The sequence below is a fragment of the Saccostrea echinata genome, unplaced genomic scaffold, assembly GCF_033153115.1.
Source record: "Saccostrea echinata isolate AGI-Se365-2 ecotype Australia unplaced genomic scaffold, CSIRO_AGI_Sech_v1 ptg000016l, whole genome shotgun sequence".
In the NCBI taxonomy this organism is placed as follows: domain Eukaryota; kingdom Metazoa; phylum Mollusca; class Bivalvia; order Ostreida; family Ostreidae; genus Saccostrea; species Saccostrea echinata.
In genome coordinates, this window is record NW_026889765.1 from 6,564,203 (window position 1) to 6,588,340 (window position 24,138).

The 24,138-nt window shown below is 32.8% G+C and overlaps 1 protein-coding gene across 1 annotated transcript in view; it reads right to left on the reverse strand.

The window, feature by feature from the left end:
* Positions 1-23,831, reverse strand: part of LOC133188771 (uncharacterized) — a 155,099-nt gene extending 131,268 nt beyond the window's left edge. Inside the window, exons 1-6 of the mRNA XM_061324258.1 lie at positions 23,685-23,831; positions 3,646-3,684; positions 3,385-3,547; positions 2,423-2,651; positions 2,056-2,126; positions 404-478 (exon numbers count right to left, since the gene is read on the reverse strand). Of these exons, the coding sequence (XP_061180242.1) occupies positions 404-478; positions 2,056-2,126; positions 2,423-2,651; positions 3,385-3,547; positions 3,646-3,684; positions 23,685-23,831 (724 nt within the window). The remainder of the gene's footprint in view (positions 1-403; positions 479-2,055; positions 2,127-2,422; positions 2,652-3,384; positions 3,548-3,645; positions 3,685-23,684) is intronic.
* Between the last annotated feature and the right edge of the window lie 307 nt (positions 23,832-24,138).

Consider the following 24,138-nt stretch of genomic DNA (forward strand, 5'->3'; position numbering starts at 1 on the left):
CAATTTTTTGTTAGCAGAACTAAGTCTTATACTGTAATTCGCTTTTTATTCGCAAGAACTTAACATTTTCGCGTAATTACGAGAGTCTGCTTGCTCACGAAAATTTTATTTTCGCGTATATTTATTTTGTTAAGGATTATATACAACAGCTCGCGAAAATTTTATCTCGCTCATAAATATCAGATAGCTATTTCGCAAAAATAAAGTGTCGCGAGAATATAGTGATCTACAGTAATCAACCAATGTATTCCTCAGGCCTCATGTAGATTATGTTTAGTAGAAAATGTTATTTGAGATATCGAGCGTTAGCTTCAGATCGATGTAAACACTGTATGTGAATATTTTTTGGGTTAGATAGGGCAAGGCAAAACCTTTCCTATATTGTTATACGCTTGAGCCAAACCTGTTGTAATCGGCAGCTTGGCAGATGTGGAGCTCAGAGATAATGTCAAGGACATTGTGGTTGTTGTGGTGGGTGCTGAAATCCATCGTAACTAATTTGATTATTCAAAATTAATCTGGAAAGATCGCGTGCTCTCCTGGCTGTGAAGCAAGGCGTGTAGTAAACGTACATGCGTGTAGTAAAGGCGTGTAATAAACTAACATTAGTGCGTTACATGTAACTTTAATAATTAAAGAATTAAAATAATAATTATGCACATGAAAGTGATGTGGATAATGACGTTGATGATAAGGAGAGGATGATGGAATTGAAAGAATTGATGATCGAGAGGGGAAGAAAGCGAAAGAGGGGGAAATGGGGAAATGGCAAAACAGAGAAGAGACAAGAAATGAATTAACCTGAAGTTCATTTGCAAAAGATTATATGTGAATTATCAGCATTATGATTTTGTAAGTTATATACAATGCATGCTTGAAGAATAAGTATCATTTGTTCGACGTCCTTATACATGATGCTGTTTGAAAACTGGCGCTCTGAAAGTTTTTCAATACAAAACATCGCACCCATCAAGAGTGAACAAAGTTTACGGTTGAAACGGGAAAAACATAAACATGTGTGTAAATATCATTAATTATGTTACAGTCATGATCATCCCTGTTTATAGAGATGACATCAATTAAGAAATACGACCTATATGATTTTCTGTGTACAAGGCTAGGTACAGCCATGCATGTCAACCAGGCAGTCACTGAATGGCGATGTTGGGCCGCCTATTTTCGTTATCATTATGTACTTTATATATTAGTCATTCTGTTATGGGAAGTTTTTGTACATGGATGAACTTGCATGTTAAAAATGTGTACTGCTTGTGGTTTTCGATGATACTGACGTCATGAAATAGAATCATTAGTCTGACATACGCGTCTGATTATCAATAAATATTTTCATCTAATGAGCCATATCTATTAGTCAGAGTCCTTTGAAGAGGTGTGTACATGTACTGTGAGAAAATCGGATTGGTGAAATTTCTATTTGTAGTCGTAATTGTTTACATTCAATTTGGTTAGTCAAAGATATCTAATTTTAAAAAGAAAATCTGTGATAAAGCCAAATTTGTTTATAACTTTTAACGTGGATATTGTTTTGAATTAGAAAGGAAAACGGCTACATTTTTGTTTGTGGTGTTAAGTACGTTGTTTCATATCATGTTCTTTGTTAAATGTTTAGTAATTTCATATACTGTGGACATAATCGTGTATATTCAGCTATGAGAGGGGTAAGAGTACATTAACTGTAACAGAGTGTTAACGAGGAAACAGTTTGGAGGTCAAAGCTTAAATCACCAAAACACCATTTTTTAACACAATACACACCTTGAATCGCAGCCACTGAAGACAAAGATGCAACGAAGCGATACTTAAGATTTAAAAACAAGGCTTAAGCAAAAATAAAATAACTGTTTTGTAGCATGAAAAATTCTGTTGAATGTTTTAGAATTGGCAAGCTTAAAGCTGATAAAAGAATTACTGAAGCAATTTTATTTGAAAAGCGTTTTCTTACATAAGAAAATAACGCTGAAGACAAAAAGTTGTTAAAATAAATACATAAATAAATAAATAAATAAAAAAAAAAAAAAAAAAAAAAAAACTCACCACCAATAGGGCGCAGTTGTGCTGAATAGACACCGGGGTATATGGTTCGAAGATTCTGAACAACAGTAGCTCTGAAATAATCCATATTTTACATTGTAAGAATTCACCATTAGAAAACATTTCTAGATAGTCTTGATTGCACCCACTTTCTCTAAAAGTAAATTGTGCAGTAAAATGTATTTAATAAAATAATAAAACTGAGGAAATTTCGAAATTGAAAATCACCCTAAGCTTTGTATATGCTCTTTATTAAAACCAATTTTAATACATGCTTAAACTCATCAGTGTGATTTTAAAGAAATTGGCATTGTTTGTATTGAGGGGCTAAAGGGGAGCCTGATCGTACGTTGTTCTTTTTTATACTTACACAAATTGAACTTGCTCGCGCATTCCAGGTTCTGGTATCCAGGCAAATCGGACGATGTTTTTGTCATTGTTAGCCGTGTGGGTCAAGGTCAATCCATTCTGACATTGAATGACCTTAGAGTCTCCAGTTTGTAGCGGAATGAATTGACCCCATGACCTTTTTCCTCCATTTACGGTGCGAGCTTGGATGATAAATCCACGGAACAGTCCTCCCTGACCATTTATTGATACTGTCAATTAATATAAAATGTAAAAATTAAAATAGAATGCATATGTATGTTAAAGTAAATGACTTGAGTTTGAAAACAATTTGAAAACTAGGAGATCCTCGGAAAAATTCTCACCAACTTCCACACTTCCCACGAAATATCATGCATATTTCAAAGGTGTGTTTGTAATCGAAAATTTCATACATACAATCATTTATAATATTTATTATTAATTATTTATTATGCTATTATTTATGAAAAATATCTTAAATGACTATCGGGGTATACGATGCTACAAAAAGGTAATTTTGTGTCAAATTTAAAGTTAGAATAGGAAATAAACCAATGTCTAAATTGTTATTAAAAAATGTACATTTATCATTAATTAGTAATTTTAAGTGGGTCACAAGGCGAACATTTGTCCATGTAACATTCCTATGCATCATTTACCCGAGGCCAAAGCTCGAGGGCGAAATTGCATGTATAATCTTGCAAATGTCGCACCAGGACATATCAATCAAAAGATGTCTGATTATTCGGTTTTGGTGACAAAGCACATGATTTCATAAAATTTAAACTTCACGTATGGACTGAATGAAATATAAAATATATGATTAATCAAATAAAAGACTACATATGTAAAAAAAAAATGATAATGATAAAATAAAACGTTTTATATTTATTGCAAATTTTTGGGTTTTCTGTCATGATAGGTTCTTCCCTTTCTAGATTTTTTTTAAAAAACATAGCTTACTGCCGATGTAGCTTCTACCACATTTTTCGGGTGTATCGCAAAATCGGTAATACGATGTTGATAACGAAATTGTGAATGCTGATGGGTTATTTATGAACATTGGGTTTGGGTGGCGAGGAATTAGTTGCACGCATGCGTCGGGTGTATTCGGGGATCCTTGTGGAAAAGCGAATCCAGGAGAGAAAAATGAAAAAAGTAGAAAACTTCCATTTAAAATGCACATCAAACAATGTATTTTATCCATCTCAGAAATTTCCAAAGCTTTGAATCGAATATTTGATTCTGAATTCTTATTTCAGTCTGTGGAAATTCCGAAATTATGAATTCACAGTCACAGACGTACGCGCTTATTTTCGTATGAAACTTAGAGGATTTTGTAACTTTTAAAAATGTCCATTCAGTTATAAAAATAATCAATTCAATTCACTGTTTATATATTTATAAACAGATAAAATAATCACATATTTCTACCACAATAACAACAAAATCCATCAATAACAATTTTTCACCAATAAAATTGACCACTTTTTTGATAACACGCGTACGAATCCATAGAACCTTGTTTACGAGACTGGCGATTACTAGTAAGAGAATATTACCTCTGTCCCGCAAACACCCAAATTTGACCCGGAAGCTCGGCAGAATCTTGTAAGACACAAGTTTCGTGATGTAACTTTATAAAACATGACAAAATACAATCACTTTGTTGCTCAAAGAAGGCCCCGGGGATGATATGTGTATTCCTAGGTTTGTATTGACATTAATTCCCCATTACCAAACACATTAAATAGCCTCCTTACAACGAAATTAATTACATGTAACTGTTCTAAGTTGTTTACTTAGAAAATCTGTTTAAATCAAATTTAATTTAGGGGGGGAAAGACGAGGAAAAATTCAGTTCAGAGTACGCAGATTGGTTTCACGTACTTTTGTTTTTGTTGTTGTTTAACAAAATGACATACCGTGAATTATATTATTTATGTGTCTCCAAATATTTCCAGCTTGTTGTTACTTACTGGAAAAAAATATGCTTTCTGAATATTGATTTCTTAAGAAGCATTATTTTCTAATAACAGCAAATTATTATATACATGTAGATACACGTAATAATTTGCTTGAAAGTAAGATCCATGACTTTAGTTATAATAATTATATATTTTTTCAGCCAATTGATGAATTTGAACTTGTACACCCCCCCCCCCCCGAAATATTTAAAGCAAAGATACTTATGGCCAAGACCCCTTAATAAGAGTATAATGAGGTATTTTTTGTATGGAACGGTTGTTTTGAGATTTCTCCCGATTTTTCATCTGGTATACATGATAAATAAGTGTAATAAATATAATTTGTAAAAAATAAATAAAATAAAATAAATAAAAAAGAATCCAACAAGTTCTGGAGGGGACGGGGTTCATACATGTATATCGGGGGGGGGGGGGGGGGGGGGGTTCCTGTCCACAAGTACTTGTGGTTTAAAGCACAGAATATACATGTAAAAAGATAATGTGAGCAAATGTGCAATAAGCAGATTATTCGATATAAATTTGAAGAAAAATCGGCTCTTGAGCTACATTTATTATAAACAAGAACCTTTAGCGATCAGTGGAAAGATATTAACATTGCAATGTACGAGTTATTCTTCAAATCCTTTGTAAGCTTTTACGCAAAATTTAAAGAAGGACGAAAGCAATATGTATTCTACTTATCTTTGGTTCCAGCTTTTGAATCGTTAAAGGAGGAAAAAATCTTAATTCTAACGAAATTAAATGGATAAAAATTAGAAAGTTAAAAGTTTTTAAAAAAGATTCGTTCTTTTCAAAATAATGCAAAAGAAAAATAGACTAAAAAAATCTATACGATTATTCAACACAAAATATGAGTTTTCGGTTAAGCGTTAAATGCATTCATCTTTAAGAAATAAATATCAATTTATATTTAAAAAAAAACAAATGTGGTAAATGTTTCCACCATGATATTTTTCGTCTTTCTTTTTCCGTAGTTCTATATAGAAAGCAAGAAAATATAATTTCGTTTTATAATACCTTGTAGTGGTTGAAGGCCGCATTGTTGAGTTGTTGAACACGCCTGGTATTGTTGTTGACTGACCAATATCCGGTATGGTTTGGTTTTTCCCTGTTGGTTCTGAACTTGTTGTCTTGTCAACGGGTCAACGTGAATTGGCTGTAAATCGATGCAGGACTCGGTCCGAATTGGAGCGCCTTGTGGATAGGAGAAAACGGAATATTTACAACATAATATACAAAATATCGCCAAATAAAGGTAACTTCGAATCATTTTGATTAAGTCTGATTTTTTAGGGTCCTGATACTAATACTACAAAATTCGCCCTGTGTGCTTATCGAAATGATTTTCATCGAAATGAGAGAGATATTTAACTTTGAGTAGTTCCTCCCCCCTTTTACTCATAAATTAATTAATCACCGCATGTAGGGTAGTTCATCACCTTTTTCGCATGTTAATTATGAGTTGATTGACTTGTATCAAAATTTGATATATGATGACTGATTATTGATTTACTGTTTTGTAAAGAATTCATGTTTTCTGCACGGGGTGTGACGTTTATTGATTACATGCATGCATGTTCACCTGCATTCTCACTAGCTGATAGCAAGAATATTGAATTTGGCTACTTTAGCCATCTCAAAACATTCTTAGATTTTTAAATTGATTGTTTTTGTCTATTCAAAGCAGACTGTAGTACTTTTCTAACTGTGTTTGGAATAGGAATATTTTTTTTTAATTTGTTTATTTTATGAGCGATATTTAAATAAAGTACATCGAGAAAAATGTACTTCTTTTACACTCTGCTGCACTAGGTGAAAATCTGAATTAATTTTCTTCGAATATGCTACAATCGGCAATATACCTACAGATATTTTTCTAAGTTAAAAAGCGACCCTGTTGGCGATCTATTGCGAATAAGGTATGGAAACCCAGCTATAAATGTCAGCTATGGAAGAACGATAACTCGAATACAGAAACATTAATTTAAGTTCCCAGCTAAATATCCGAGCCTCAGGCCCATAAACTGAGAACAGCCTTAAGTCGAAATTTCGATTGCGATTTGTAATTCATTTTCGTATTGAAGAAATTGCAGGTCTGTATGTTTAAATACAAACGCATGTTGACAAATTTGTTTAATTATCAGCAGACATGCTAAAGAAAATTTCCTAAGATGTATTTTAAGACGTGTCTTAGGATATTACTTAGGACATACATGTATCTTAGGACTATCCTAAGATACGTCTTAGGGTGTAAAACTAAAGGTATCTTAGGAATATCTAGTTGAAATGTCGTAAAATGTCGTAAATTTCATTTCAAGCAGTTCTCCTTTTTTTTTTAAAAACAAATATTACATGTTCCTATGTTCATATGGTATCATATGCATGCACGGCTGAAATGGGTGGGTGGGTGGTTGGGGGAGTCATTGGGTTCAGTCCCAAGGGATTTTTTGGAGTTATTAAAAGTATAAAGAATATAAACTATAACCCCCTACAAAACATGGACCCCTGGCAATGGCAAGTAAAGTCATATACATCAAAGGCGGATCCAGGTCCGGCACGCCCCCCCCCCCCCTCCATTTTGAATTTTTTGTATGTAGAACTTATATGTTCATTATCCTAAAATCAAGGAAAAACATCTCTTATTTGTAAGAATTCGTCAGCTTCCCGGACCCCCAGCAGGACTTTGCCCTTTGGTGATGGGGTCCACGTTTTCTAGGGGTCAATGTCATTTTTTATTTGCTTCAGTATATACTTTTAATAACTCTGCAAATTCCAGGGGGTTCCGGACCCCCCACCCTCCTCTAGATCAGCGCATGAATGAAACCTAGAACATTATATTTATCATAAACATATAGAGACCAAAATTAAAAAAAAAGTTCAAATTAATAATTAGGTGTATTTTCATACCATAATGTCTTGTTGTTTGTCTCCATATGATCAACTGGAATCTCTCTAGGACGTAACGACGAAAAGTGACCCCCGTAGGAAATTGACCGGGGATCATTCGTCTATGTAGAAATTTGTCCCCCTGGTTCAATATTCTACGTAGAAAAATGACCCATTTTTTGTAGAAATTATGGCCTTGGGGTCATTTTTCTCTATGTTGTTTGTAGAAAAATGACCCTGTAGAATAATGACCCTGTGCCATTTTTTGATACCAGAAAAAAAAAAACTTGGTTTTGGTAGGAAAATTCTTGTTAGGCAAATACACAGGGGATAAATCACGCAGCCTTATGATATGAAGTGTTCATTTCTAAAAGCTTTAAGTTAATACTATACTTAACATTAATAATACAAGATGTTTTATCCCCATTAAAGGAAAGCCTAACAAGCTTTAAGGCTATAATAATGTTCTATCATTATTAGAGCAAGAATACATGTACGTATATTCTTTGATTTGTTTTATCACATTTAATAAACTGAATTAAGATCATTTTCTTAGTCGGTGTAAGAAAGAGACACGTATAAATAAAAAATGCATTGCTTCCATAATTGTAATCCTCTTTAATTTTACTCTGGGAAAATAATGTGCAACAAATAAAAATATAGCCCTCTTTTTTTCTTTAGGAGTTATAAGAAAGGTTAACGTTTTGGAACCCCACCCAAATAAATTTGCGTGAAAAAAATGGAAGATTGATAAGAAAATCCGATCTCGTAAATATCTTTGATTTTCTATGAATGAAGTCTCAAACTTTTTCTCATAAAAATATAGGGAAGATTATATTTGTGAAATGTTAAAATAACACAGAACTAAATCAACATGCCTCTGACCTTCGATATCAGGGGTACAAAAAGTGATTAGCTTAAATTCTTTACCAATGTCAACAAAGTCTTTTAAAATGAGTCTTTTTACATAAGAAAAAATTGATTGCTTAAAAAAAGAGGTGTTTGGTATACTAAGAATTGACAAAAGTTTACACACGGTAGTATCGTCTTTTCCCTTTCTAGTTAAATGTAAAAAAAAATTACCAATAGAAAAAACAGAATGTTGCATTATGAAAAAAAAGCTTCTCAGCCTAATTTGCATAATTTTTTCCAGAGTATGATTGGCAATATTAGCACATTTGAACTTGCGTGTGCAAAAAAATATAGAACTGTACAAAAAAGTATTGTAACACATTGTGTTAGAATCAAGTACAGTGTACAATTTGCGATTCGTATAAGCGTACCTATAGTGGCGAGATTTGAAGGGGTTACGGGGTTGTAACCAACTCTTTAAACTTGTTAGTAGCCTATAGCTATAGGAGAAAAAAAAATCCTTTCTGCCCATGTACGTCTTTCCTATAAACAAATTAAACGTTCTTGTTGTCTGAAACGAGGTTTAAAAATATAAAAGGGTTTCTAGGATAAAAGTGAAAAGAAATCTTTTCCTTTCACCAAAATCTTCTTATAAGGATTTTATTTACATAATGCATATGCACATTGTAATGCAGGTTGTTTTAAATTCATTGAGATTTACAAATTTGATCTCTTTAACGTTACATGACTTGAGGAGGGCGGTATATGCGACAGAGGTAATGTTTTAAAAAAAAATTAAGCACACTTTTTGCATGGCTCTCTTTTTTTTTTTATTGAATGGCTCTACTGCTTAATGGAATGATTGTAATTTTCCCAGAAGCATGGCTAAGGCCTGTTATAAGGTGAACATTTACTCAAATTAAACTGATGGCCCAACGGTAAATCATTTAACACTATCCATTCAAAAGCTATGGTTAGTAGAGTAGAACCATGCAACAAGTAAAGGTTACATGTAGGTTTTATTAACAGTACGCATTAAAATAAAGCAGCAAAAGAACATTCATATGCAATGAGAAAATATGGCATACCGGGTAATGCGTAGATCAACGAGGGAGTCATGATGCAAATGCATTTTGGCTAAAATTCAACGCAACGATACGATATCTGAACTGGACAAAAATTATAAAAATACAAAATATAAGTAAACTGAATGCATGCAAGGGAAACGGATAGTGAATGTCAAACCCATATTACCTACTTGATCAAATAAAGAATAATTTATAGACCTCCTCTCAGCATGTGGATAATTTAGATACTTTTCAAAACGGTACAACAAATAATAAATAATATCCAACTGAAATTTCAAGATGACATATTATCTTCCTTGCATGTTAGTTAACATATAAGTATTGTTCTTCAAGCATATAAAATTCCTCTTCATTAAATACGCAAACAAACAACGCAATAATCTAATCGTGAACTGGGAAGCAGTAATTTCTGTTGTGTGAAGTTATCGCCCGTAAATTTTAAATTGCATTCATTTTTTGCATAAATAAACATTTCTGCTAAATCCATTTCAAAGTAAAAAAGATCAAGAATAAACATTTTATAATTTATTTTAAAATAACGATAGAAATTTTCTCTTTGTTGTAGAAAAAGTATTTTCCCCATTATTTTTTATTGTAAAAACTATGAAACATGTATGTATCAGGCATTTATAAAATTTATTTTACAAGGCAAAAGTGTTACTGATAGAGACGAACAAGAAATAAATAAAGAGAGAGGGAGAGAGAGTGGGGAGAGAGAGAGAGAGGGGGAGAGTGAGTGGGGAGAGAGACAGAGAGAGTGGGGAGGGAGACAGAGAGAGAGTGGGAGAGAGACCGAGTGGGGAGAGAGAGAGAGAGAGTGGGAGACCGAGTGTGGAGAGAGACAGAGAGAGGGTGGGAGAGAGACCGAGTGGGAGAGAGAGTGAGTGGGGAGAGAGAGACAGAGAGATAGAGAGTGTGTGTGGAGACAAAAAGTGAGTAGAGAGAGTGTGAGTGAGTAGAGTGAGTGTGAAGGGATGAAAGGATAACTAACAACAATTGCAAGTTTAATGTCTTGTTTACTACAAGTAGACGAAGTGTACAAGAATGATATCAAGCGGGGACAAAATAACAATAAATTCCGAAGTTGTATATTCGAAACTACAAGCTTAAAATAATCGGAACTACCTACTTAGTACATGTAGTATAAAAGTATAAAAACAAAAATCAGGAGACGCAGTTATCTCTGGGCCTTCGCCGACCAACCCCCAACCCCCCAACCATGGGATGAACGCCTAACTCATTTCTAAAGGTTTTACAGTAACAATTAATTGTCTAATCCGGACACTACTGATTCCATAGAAAATGGCCGGATAAGACAACATTCCGGATTAAACAACATTTAAAACAAATGACTTTACTGAAATGGACTTAATGTTAACATTGTATTAAGCAATTTTTCGGATTATACATCCAGAGTAGACTAGTTTTACTTGTATTATATAATATAGTTAAAAAGTAGGGGGTCAGATTTCTATGGGGTTCATTTTTCAACGTGTGTGGAGTCGTAGAATTACCGGACTGGAAGGGTTTTCTACGGTCGAAAAATGACCCTACTTGCAGTAGAATATTGACCGGGGGTCACTTTTCCACGTAAAATTTGATCCCCCCGGTCAATATTCTATGGGGGGGGGTCACTTTTCGTCGTTACACCCGCATTCATCAGGTTGAGGGAAACGTTAAAAAATGTAACATCCATTTTAAAAAGAGTATTTGCATTATAAAACGCATCGGCAGAAAATTTAATAAAATTCATAACATCTATGGGTGTCAATTAGTGTCCATTTTTATACCCACCATGACTTGCGCCATAAACAGCAAGCATTTTATTTGATGAAATCAATGAAAAATACGGCTGAAAATATAGCGGAATCTCACTATAATAGTGATATACCACAATTATAGCGGAATTTATCCCCCCCCCCCAACCCTGACTGACAAAGTGATTTTTTTTCATACTGACAACCGATTAAAAAAAAATGATCAAAGGAAATGACACATTTATTAGTGCATACATGTAGGTCAGTGAATTCAGAGAGAGAGAGAGAGAGAGAGAGAGAGAGAGAGAGCGAGAGACTCGAATCCTCTTATCATGCGGGACTGCATACTCCTATACCCCATCCCAACCAAAAAAAAAAAGGAATGCAAGAATGGAAACATTACTGACACCAATACAACCATAACAAAGAGAAGAAATCTTAAACCAAACTTATTTTTCATTATTTCGGTAAGATAAATGTCACTTTTTTGTGACCTTGAAATGAAATAAAGATATACGACCTTCAGAAAATATTAAATTCCATCTTCTTATGCACATGTACGTAATGCAATACGGTTTTGAATTGCATTAACCACGTACATAAAGTGAATTCGTTTTTCTTTAAATATTATTCTGGTCTTTTATATAAGATATCTAGGAGAGATCAGTTTATCATTGAATTATTTTTATAGACTGTGTGAACAGTGTCAGTGATATATAATGATAGGCTAGAACGGTGTTTCAACTGTATATGTCTGAGCTTTAGATTTTTTAACAGATACAAGATTTGTCTAATCCATTGTGACAGACAGGTATGGAGTTTCTTTACAACTTATTTCAGCACGACTAATGTCCTTGTGGGCGTTTTCTAAGGGCTAGATCTGACAAACATTTGTATGAATCAGAATGAGCTATTTTTAGGAGCAACCACATCTTCTAGGGTCTTTCCGGAAGGTTTGGAAAAATCCGCTTGTTGGAAAGGCCCGAAAAGTTGTCATTGTTTTCAGAAGCCTGAGAATTCTTTCTTCGTCAAGTTAATGCATGGGTATACTGTCAATTAGTTACATGTAGTTAATGATGTAATTCTGGGATATCTTAGAAATTGAAAGAAAAATGCATTTTAAACTTGCATTACTGCATGATTTGTGTAATTCTTTTCTTTTTTAAAATCTTCAAACCACAGAACCAGTATCCATTCATATGCTTTGTTATCGTTTATAGTTATACATGTACATTTATCTGTACATGAACCTATGATATTCTTAATATATGTTTAAGCATTGTACTATGGAAAGGGTGTACATATATGTACCGTCTATACTCGCCTATAGGTCCTCCTATAAGTCGGTTGTATTTTTTAATCTTACATTAAAGGGATTGACCTGCAATAATACCAATATTTTCATAACTCGCCTATAAGTCGGACAGGGGTTTTTGGACCAAAGTTTAACTCCCCAAAAACCGACTTATAGGCGAGTATATACGGTACATATATATAGATAATGTCTACAGTTCAGTCATATATTATGCATTACATTATACTAAAACATTGTTTAATAAAAACCATTATAAGGATAGGAGTTTTATTTTCCATTTATCTGTATTCAAATTGCTCTGTATAAGAACTTTAATTCATGATAATATATATTCCTTTTTAATTTTAACAAATACTGTACATGCATATTATTGTGTAACAGAAAGATGTTGAGTCAGTAGAAATCAAACTATTGCACTTTAATTACAGTTTACTATGGTGATAAGTCTAGTGTTATCTATTAGTACTACGTTTACTTTCTGTAATTGTGCTTGAAGGAACACACGCACAGAGAGAAGTCAGTAGAAATTATGAAGTGATTCACTATCGCACATCTTCCATCTATACTGTTGGGTCGATGATACAGTACTTAGTGCTATGGCGATGATGAAATACGTTACGATGGTATTGACGATAGCGCTATGGCACGATGAATCGAGCACAGTATGCACCATCTTTTTATCGCCCTCATATTATCGCGTCGTCGTGCCATCACTCCATTGTGCCATCGCACAGTCGTCGTAATCTATGGCATGTCAAACGTTGCAATATTCGATCTTTTCCATTTGTATTGCATAATTTTCCATTTATATTCTATAATTCTCCATTTATATTCTATAATTTTCCATTTGTATTGTATAATGTTTATTTGTATTCTTTAATTTTCCATTTGTATTCTATAATTTTTCATTTGTATTGTAAAATTTTTATTTGTATTCTATAATATTTCATTTGTATTGTATAGTTTTTCATTTGTATTGTATAATTTTTATTTGTATTCTATAATTTTCCATTTGTATTCTATAATTTTCCATTTGTATTGTATAATTTTCCATTTGTATTCTATAAATTTCCATTTTGTATTCTATAATTTTACAATACAAATGAGAAATTATACAATACAAATGGAAAATTATACAATACAAATGGAAAATTATACAATACAAATAAAAATTATACAATACAAAGGAAAAATTAAAGAATACAAATTGAAAATCATACAATACAAATAAAGATTATACAATGGAAATAAAAAATTATACAATACAAATAAAAAAATTATACAATACAAATGAAGAATTATTGAATACCAATGAAAAATATAGAATACAAATAAAAATTTTACAATGCAAATGAAAAATTATAGAATACAAATGAAAAAATTATAGAATACAAATGAAAAATTATAGAATACAAATGGAAACTTTTACAATACAAATGGAAAATTATACAATACAAATAGAAAATTATACAATACAAATGGAAAAGATCGAATATTGCAACATTTGACATGCCATAGTAATCATACTATCAAACTATTGCATCAACGTCAGTGTGCTATTGCATCTTCTTGTCATCGATATCTCGCCATGCATTGCAATGGATCGTCGTAAAAACTGACATTCGTGTAGTTCATCGCTTTATACCCCCATGTTTCAATGGTTGAGAGAGTGACGTACTTTTGTACGTGGCCCTATCCAGATTCTATACATGGACTATATCCGGATCCCTTATTTTGTAGCAAATTTATTTTCCTGAGTAATGCTAAGTAAATTTTTGTTGTGTTAGAAAGTTTGAAGATGTTTTTTTTCTTTAAAAGATAATTACCATAAGTGATATTTAATTAAAATCAACTCCATTTGAGTTTCCGTATATAAATTTCATTACTTAAAGTCTAATACATAATTTATGTAAATAAAATCCCCCTTGGTGGAGCTTAGCTTAGTTTAATTAAGGGGATTCTTGTCTGGTTTCTGACTAGATGAAATATTCAAAGTATATTTGCTTATATGTTGTATATATTTAGATGCAAGAGATTTAAAAGATAATATTTTTCTTTCCTCATCACAATTGTACAACTTTAAATAGAAATGGTAATCTGAGTTTGAAATCTATCAGGGACTTTATTTTTGGCGAATGGCGGCGTATGAAAATATCTTCTTTTCTGCCTCTCAAAATAATTATAGAACAATGAATTTAGTAATAATTTTTACAAAATCAAAGACTTGGAGAAAAATTTTTAAATGTAAGTTAGATTAATGATAAGGAACTAACGTTTTAAAATATATCTAATAAATATGATTTTCCAAACAAACTAAAATTATGTTAGCTTTTAAAAGCTTCCAATCTAAGTTCAGATTTGAGCCAAAAATTGGTAAAAAGTGTTTTTTCTCTCTTATTAAACGGTCAAAACTTTTTGTTTTTATATCATTTTGTATATTTATGTGACAACTTTACCATATGTAAAAATAAGAAAAATTTAAATATAGGAAGCATATAAAAATAACTAAAATATCTTAAAATTTTAAGAAAAGTAGAGAAAATTCGGATTAGCCAATATTTATCATCATTTAAGTTAAATTATTTATGTCAATTTGGTAATATCATCTTATTGACCCAACAGGGTAATATCTCTTTATGCGAAAAGAAAAACATTTAATTTATTGAAATGGAAGTAGGCATCGCATGATATGATTGGCAACAGTATTTTTTTATTCTTTATGTCCAGGGAAAAGGTACTGACCTTGACCTGACCTTGCCTTTAATATAAAACGGTCAAATTTAATCCAACTGATACCATCACTTAGTGATATTGTCTTCTTGATTCTGTGAAAATTTCATTGATTTTTAAATATAAGAAATAAGTGTTCTTATGAGAAGAATCCCTCCTTAAATAAGTACATGTAGCTTGATAAAAATTTATACACACTTACTGGATGGCATTATAGTGTAACAAAGATCCAAGATATCGGCTCTAGGAATTTTTGCATATTCTGTTTGTTTCAACGGTCGACTGAAACAATTTAAGTCTTTAGAAGCCACCCAAATGTTTTTATGTATATTGTGAACCCCACATGCAAATGTCTCCTTGTAGAATTAATTTTGATTGAAGAGATTACTGAATGATACATTTTCGATTATAGATCTTGAATACATATATATCTTTCCTGTCACCCTTTTTAATGAAAATATAATCCTATACCCCTTTCCTCTAATTTCAAAACATATACAGTGTATCTTATAATTTATTCATTTTTATTAATCATATGTATTTGACATTCATGGATGCTTGTTTGTACTCAATTTTAACTATAACTGTTTATACTTTATTCTGATTGTCTATCTTCTGCACAGGGAAGCAATGGAATTTGAATTGTGGGAAGCACTGGGATATGAATCGTTTCCCCTAATCCGTCCAATCAGATTGAGGAGGCACGTTCGTATTTTACTGGCTTTCACGCATCATACTTTGAAGGTAAAGTTTCTGTTTTAAAATATTCATTCTAAAATCACTTTGTAATGTAATTTATACAGTTTATTAAGGCTATTTTACTTCAGTTTCTTGATAAAAAGGGAAAATGACCTTCTAATTGGAGGACCATAATTAATGAGGTTCCGAAGAAGCAATCTCCTATGCAGAGTTGTCGTCCGTTCATCTCTCAGACACCTCTGCAATGGGCTCGCGTCAAGATTTTTGACATTACATAAAAAACATAACATTTCAAGGATTATTTCAAATTAAACTAATAGTTTTATATCTATTAAGTAAATATCTATCTTTAAGGACGGTCATTAGCTCAGACATTTAATTATAATGAATTAAAAGAAACGCACTATTTCTCGTGCTTATCACTGTGATATACGCGAGCCAACGACAGAGGTGAATGTATGAGCCGATGGTAGAGAGTGCTGAAGAAAATGAAGATTTAGTAATTTTTCCGGCCATGTTTTTCGGCATTTTCAAACATTATTTCAACGCAAGTTTGTAAGGTATTCATAACTGGAAACGAGTTTTGTAGTTCGAATAAAGCTGAATGATTCGATCTTTTTGATCTGAGAAAATTATGAGCCAACACGAGGTTTCATGCACGAGTGCATATTAGGAGATGTAGGAAGCTGGTTATATTGACGGAAATGGGACACAAGAGAAGAAAATCAGGGGTCAAACAGTCTACATACTTGTAACTGAGAAACTATGAAATTCTACCCAGTAAACAAACTTGAGTTGTCCCACCTTGTCATACTTTCGAAAGGTCGTGTTATCCTTCTCAAAAGATCTATACGCTGAATATTCATGAGTTTTTGTTTGTTCTCAAAGAATTAAATTCTTTAATTACAATTTAGGTACAAGACATAGGAACGTGGAAAGGATATGTTCGTCATTTGAATATATGATAAACAGATTTAGATGAAAATATCCATGGTTAAAAAAAATACTTTACACCCGCGGACCATATAGCTTTAAGGCGCAACAGGATACCTTGATGCAATATTTTTAATCGTATACATGTACGTTCGGACATTTTTTTGGGCTTATTTTTAAGTGCAAAAATAAGTTATAAAATGATGGCTGTTAAAAGAACCAATATAAAAGGAAACTGTGCACAACGAATATTTGGATAAAGGAAAAATGTTTAAAAGGAAGAAAAAAATACATACTTAAATCCTAAACAGTAATATGATATCTGGTGTGTTTATGTTAGGAAGGAAATAAATATATAGATTAAAGATGTTTAGACGAAAATAAAATAGTACATTTTTAAAATTTGCAATGTCAGTGCAATCTGCAGGAAGGATAAAGGTAGGAAATGAAGCTGGTTAGAAAATCAAGATAAAGAATTTTATGCGGAAGAAAAAAATGCGGATTTAGTAAAATTCTGAACAGGATTGCCCGTTTGTCTCAGATTGAATTTACAAGCATTTGAATTCGGTCTTCGTTGCATTTCAGTCAGTGACAATTTTCACGCAATCGATCTGAACCCAATTCCAGTAGAAAAATATGAAATTTTACGGCCCATTTTATTCAAACTTTTCAAATTTTTACTGTTTTTATTTCAGTCTCCAAACTATAAGGTTAGCAGAACGTTTTCTTCACTTGTCTTGAATACTGCAAATATGATTCAGTGACGTTATATATGTATATATATATATATAAGTCACATGCCCTTCTTATGTAAGTATTTGACGTGTAAAACTTAATGGTACAGTATGTATTTAGCTAGCCGCTGTAACAGTGATACTTGACTCCCACGCATTTGACTAGAATATTGTATTTCCTCAAATAGGCGGAGAAGGCGATCGAGCAAAATGCCTCTCATGCGACAAATAAGAATTACAGTGAAGAATCATATCTCAGTTAAGGCAACACTTTCTTTAATAATTCAGTTAACATTAACGTATACTCTATGTAAAATCTCCATAATTTGCAACAATCTCGAAAAGATTAAAATGATTCTTTTTAAAAATAGCATTTTTGAATAGCAACCATATTTTATAATCAAAGAAAGAATTTTAGCGAAAGACTTTTACCCAGAAAAGTTTTGTTTGTCATAATTCCATACTTTTCAATGATAAGAATTTTACTCAAAATGCTACATTCAGAAATTGAATATGACTTTTATACATTCGAAGCTATAGACATTTTGCATGCCTTGTTCGCTCATCTCCTTTTCATTCATTGTGAAGTGATTTTTTATGGTTTAGTAAGTGAACTTCTCGTGGTGTAGAGATATCCGAGTATCTTATCAATTTGTAATCTTCAGAATGTATTTTCTTATAATATTCATTTTATTGGAGGATAAAGTTTATGTCTACTCAGTAGTCATGCTTTCGTTAATCTACTCTACCATCGGCTCATACATTCACCTCTGTCGTAGATCTTAGTGTCATAGTGATAGGCACGAGGAATAGTGGTTTAACTCATTATTATTAAATGCGTGTGCTAATGTTCGTCCTTTAAAGTAGATATTAGAACTAACTAAGTAGATCTAGAAGGATTAGTGAAATAATCCTTTGAATTTCAAGTTTTTTTTCACTTTATGTCAAAAATTTTCATGCGTGCTGCAGAGGTGTCTGCAGCTGAGAGAGGAACGAACGAACAATTACTCTGCAAGATTGGAACAAACTATGCAGTAGGAATATAGGCCGGAGTCGTATAATTAGGTCTGGCGTTCGAAATGATGTTTTATCAGGAGAATCAAACAAGTTTGATTTCTCATAAACAGCCGTTATCTAATCGTTATATAGTTCTTTATTAACTGCATGTAGTATGTGTTTCGGTTGATCTGGAAAATGTATCCTAGTAGAGTCCACCAAGTAAACATTCTGCTGAATCTTTTGCATAGAGATGGATAATCACGTGGGATAACACAGTTATTTTGTACATTAATGATCGCATTTTAACGCTCCGTTTGACAGCAAGAGGAACATAACTTGAACCTTTTAAGGTTTTTATACCTTAAATCACATTTCGTGATAAATCAGACACTTTACGAGGTCTAAATGCAGCGTTACCCTCTCCAGTGTACTTCGGGATGCATCTTATTTTACCTTAACTTTTACTGTACGGCTTTCTTTCAATTCAACATGACACAAGTTATACTCTACCTTTTCTTTCTTTTCCTTTGTGATATGAGCCTTCGGATCGAGTACCTTTTAAATCTTTGCTTATAGTCTGCAATGTGATCATTCTTTTCTCATTTTCATTTTTGTGAAAAAAAAATTCATTTTTAATATTATTTACATTCTCATTTTTGTGGCACATATTTATTTAATAGGTGGAATTAGGATTAATTATACGTAAGAAAGTTCTAAGGTAAGCTTTCTAATAAACGGGTAGGCATAAAAATATACCAAGAGACAAAAGATTTTGTAAAACATGTACCACTGAAATTGAAGATGAATATCATTTTATACTTGTATGCCCAATGTATACGGCATTACGGTCAAAGTTATTGAAAAAGTATTATTGGTGTAGGCCATCCATGTACAAATTAATACATTTATTAAGTGTGAACAATGTAAAAGAATTGTGTAATTTGGGAAAATTCATTTATAAAGCCCTTGCGGTTAGAAATGATTTAAACATATAATGTTGTGTCATTTGCTGACTTGGCTATTTATTATTATTATTTTAATACGACTATAACTACTATTTTTCATCAATCTACATGTATGTATCATTCTCCATATAATCTATAAATACTGTTAACATGGGTTTGTATGTATGTATGTATATGATATAGATTTATAAGGACTGACCGTCCATTTTCGTCTCTTTTGTTATAATCTTGTAATACTGCTATAAGACGTATGGTTTCTGCAATAAAGAAATTGAATTGAATACCGTTTTAACTTCCTCTTCTCTGATGCAATCCAATAGGTGTCACTAGTACCTGCAATGCCTCACCAATTATTTCCCACGTGATTCTGTTAAAAATTATTTATGTCTGAAAAACTAGTATATAAGAAAAAAAAAAAGCTTTCAAAATCTTTCAGAGTAATTTATTAGAGCGTAAACAAGGAGCGGTTGGCTAACTCACTATAGACACATTTTGTACATTTTGAGGATAATATTACTTATGTGTACGTTATTACCTGGAATTATACCTTTAGACTGGTATATTAACCTACATGTATAGAAATAATAACAAATGAAAACTCTTTCAGATCTACCCACATCCTTAAAGTTTCTATACATTTTTCTTATTGCAAATCTTTGAGGGTCACTTTAAATATATTACAGTGTAATTAAAACCTGAATCTGAAAATTCCAAAATTTAGACTCTTTCCCTGTTTTTCTTAGGTAGATATTAATTTATTGTTAATTAAAAAAGTAAAGGGCTGTCAAAATATTTATTTTCTTTAGTTGATTATTCGATTGATTTGCCTTAGATATTATTACATACTGTTTTTCTTTTTCATTTATATATCAAAATGTCCTTACAGTGTTAGCGAGTTGTTTCAATAATTTTCAAAGTGTCAAAACATGTCACGGTTACGGTGTGTTTCTATTAGAGCAACAAAACGTAATAAACACATGGTATGTGATCAAATTCAATTAAGGAATAACTGTTTAATTTTTTGGATTCATGATGTGATCAATCGAGTGGCTTGCGTGATAATTTGCATAGACGCCGAAGGCGTTTATGCATAAAATTATCACGCAAGCCAAACGATTGATCATCGTCATGAATCCAAAAAATCTGACAGTTATTCCTTATATTTACATGCTCCTGATTCTGCAAATTCCCGTGCTAATAGCCCCGCTTCTGTCTCTATTTGTCCGCCCCGCACGTGATTTTTTTTTAACCAGTAGATTTATGTAGAATTAAAGTATTTTTACAATTTGTAATTTTATCTCGGACAAAGACATTGGAAATGTAAATATTTCAAGTTCAAGTTCTTTATTGACTTTGAGCTTTACAGCTCATCAGTGCAAATAAATACAAAAAGTTGCTGTCCTTTAAAACAGGACTGCAATACGTGGACCATATGTATGTTTATCTACACGAAATTCAAAGAAAATTTCTAGATTTAGTGATTTTACAAAGGTGTAAATAAATTTTTTTTTTTTTTTTTTACATGTATCTTGTAATTTTCATCGCTATTTAAGTCTGCTTTATTAGGCTGTAATGATAAAAAACCATGACCTTGAAATTATGTGGATATGAAATGTTCAATCTAATTAAAATTAGATGTTCCGAATCCGCTACCGCTTCTCAAAAGAAGTGGTAGCGGATTCGGAACATCTAATTTTAATTAGATTGTGAAATGTTGATCTAGGTATCTATCACAATTGTAAACACTGGTAAAGTAGCCTTAATTAACAACAGAATTAAAAGAGGTCTAAGCGTGCAGGTGTCGTAATAGTTGAATTGTAACTCCGTTGGCGGATCCAGGAAAGGAAGGGGGTTCGGTTGTTGTAACCCCATTTATTTTTACAGAAAGAGAGAGAGAGAGAGAGAGAGAGATGGAGAGAGAGAGTGTGTTTTTTCCTGTTGTATAGATATTTTTACGTCTAGTATTTTCAATAAAATAAGTACTTCAATCTCTGCTCTTTCTGCTCTCTAGATAGAGTTTGCTTATTGCTTTTCTCCTTGTACTTTCACAACCCCGGCCCCGGGCCTCGACCACCCACACGTAAAATGAAAGATTTCACTTCGATATCATCGGAAGATTCCGGCGAACTTACATAGCTATTTTTGGACCATCCTCTAAAGTAACTAACTTTAAGAAGTGTGCATAAAAGGTCATGAAAGGGAGTATGCATAAGAGAATATTTTTCTCCTTATATCATGTAGATATTTTAATCAATAAAGAGGAATGTTCAAAATGTCCCCGTAGTATGTTGGGGAGGGGGGCTCACTTTTTCTTAAAAAAAATAATCTTTTGTTATAATTTGAATATATAAGTTTCGATTTGCATAGGAAGCTCCCCCGCACTTTTTGTTGCAGGAAGGTTCAAAATACGGACAATCAAACATTTAAAAGAAATGAAAATGCACCGAAAAGTTTAGACGAAGCCCCCTCCCCCCGAAATAGGATTTTACAGTGTGGTGCACAGATTGTTATTTTAATTTATTTATTAATTGTTGCTTGTCAATTCTTTTTGGAGGTTGCCCCCTTTGAAAACCGTTGCTACGGACTTGAATATAAGCGCCTGCAGTGTGACCTAGAACCCCCCCCCCCCCTTTCAAAAACTGCTGAATCTGACCCTGTACTGGAACACTAGAGGGTCTCGGTACTAGAGGGTCTCGAGTTATATAAAACGATGCTAGGTTATCGATTAACTCGATCAATTTAAAAACACACACACACAAAAAAAATTTGTGTGTGTTTTTTTCTCTGTTTCTTTTAAATAACGGAATGGTTAATATACAACACCTGCAATCGTAACTTCTCGGCAAAACAACGTGATTTCCGAGCTCGCCAGAAGGTCTGAGAAGATGCGTCGCACGGGTGTAGACCTAGGCTATTTGGTCTTGCAAGCACAGGTGTGTGCACTGTTTGCTGGTGACGCTTAGATTGGTGACGGTACTTGCTACGGACATGAAGGACTATACACAACTTTCATAACATGTGCAGTTTTTTACTAGTGAAAATTGGAGTAAATTAAAAGTTGAATATCTTGGCTATGGGGTAACCCATATCTATTCTTGTTACAACGACAGTCAATGCATCCATGGACGAGTTCATTGGTTACTCTGAAAGGTGGCAGAGGTCAAGCTTTCGTTTACGTTTTCTACAATGAACTAGCAAAGTTGTTAAATTTTATTCCCGATTGGCCTATAGTTTTGTCATTTAAAAAATCGGGCTATTTCGATACATGTAAGGGACTTGACATCTGCACTAGATTTATACGGAAGATATCCTATCATTAGAAAGATAGATGGTACACATGGAGCACAGATCTGTAGTACGCAGATTTTTTTTTTTTTTTTTTTTTTGATGTTTCTCCCTCTCCCCCACATGGAAAAACGTTACTACAGGCCTCTATCAAGCTATATTTGGATTGCTGTCAATCAAATTATTTTGCGAACCTTGATGCACAAAACTAATGCCGGTAAATCTTTTAAAACCTAGTAGTTGAATTAAGTTTTTAATTCAACATGTTCAAGCTGTTTAGCTATCTATATAAGTTTTTCCTACTTATTTAAAATGCTTGTACCATAGAATTTAGTTTGTATAGAAGGATGTATGTATTAAAGAGCAATTCAGATCTTGGTTACGCCAAAGAATAAATAAATACGATGTGCAGATTTTAGAGCGAGGTTTGCCAATGATTGGCATATTCTAATTCGAAGAGGGCGAATTGGTTTAAGGGCAAGTTGTCTCAGAAGCGAATTTCTAGCATTCTCGCGCATGCCTAGCCTGACCTAAGCCCATGGCATCCGGTTTAACCCCACTTATATATTTTCTGCGTGGACCTCAGGGTCCACGCAAACATGACTGTACAAGTGGGTTTACAGGAGAATGTCATGATAATTATGTACATATGATATCTACAATCAATACTTAATTTAACATGTCTTTTCTAGTTTTTAAGCCAAAGTAAATAAATTTATCTAAATTGCATAATTCTTTCACATTTTCAACATTAAAAAGTTGCAACAATTTAAACATTGAAGGTTTTTTCCAACATTCCGATAAACATATAATATCATATGCACACAAAAAATACTTTAATGAATTCGATTTGTTTTCAAAACCACCGTTAATGTTCCATCCAATTATTTTAAGGGCTGAATATTCTCCAGACATCCCTACCGTGGCTTTGGTGTCCTGTGATCTGGTATTTCCATCGCTTGGTCCTGTCTGTAAAGTCTCCCTTCAATATAGAGCCTGTCCTTAACAAAAACTGCCTTCTTGTTATCTTACTTTGCTTTCTTCATAACAGGTAGTTATTTTTTTCCTCCTGTCTTGGATACCTCTAGGGAACTGCTCCGAGATCGACAGGTCTGTGTCTTTCAACTTATAGAAACTCTTACGGACGAGTTCCTTCTGAGGAAATCTTGTGAACTTCATGCACAACAATGGGACGTATCTTACCAGTTTCTTTTCTTCCAATTAACTGTACCTTCATTATAATTTTACAAACAAAGCCCAGTTTTATCACAGAAACAACACAGAGAGTAATTGATAAATAATTCTCGCAGTAGTGAAGCATTTGTAATTATTTCTACATATACTATGGGAAGTCAACAGTTTTGTTGAGGGAAATTATTTTATCGACTGTGTCTAAGGAAAACGGTTTCTCTATACTTTGAGATGAGACTACCATCTCGTTTCTCGAATGTCATTTCATTATTCGATCGTCGGTTTATTCGACTGA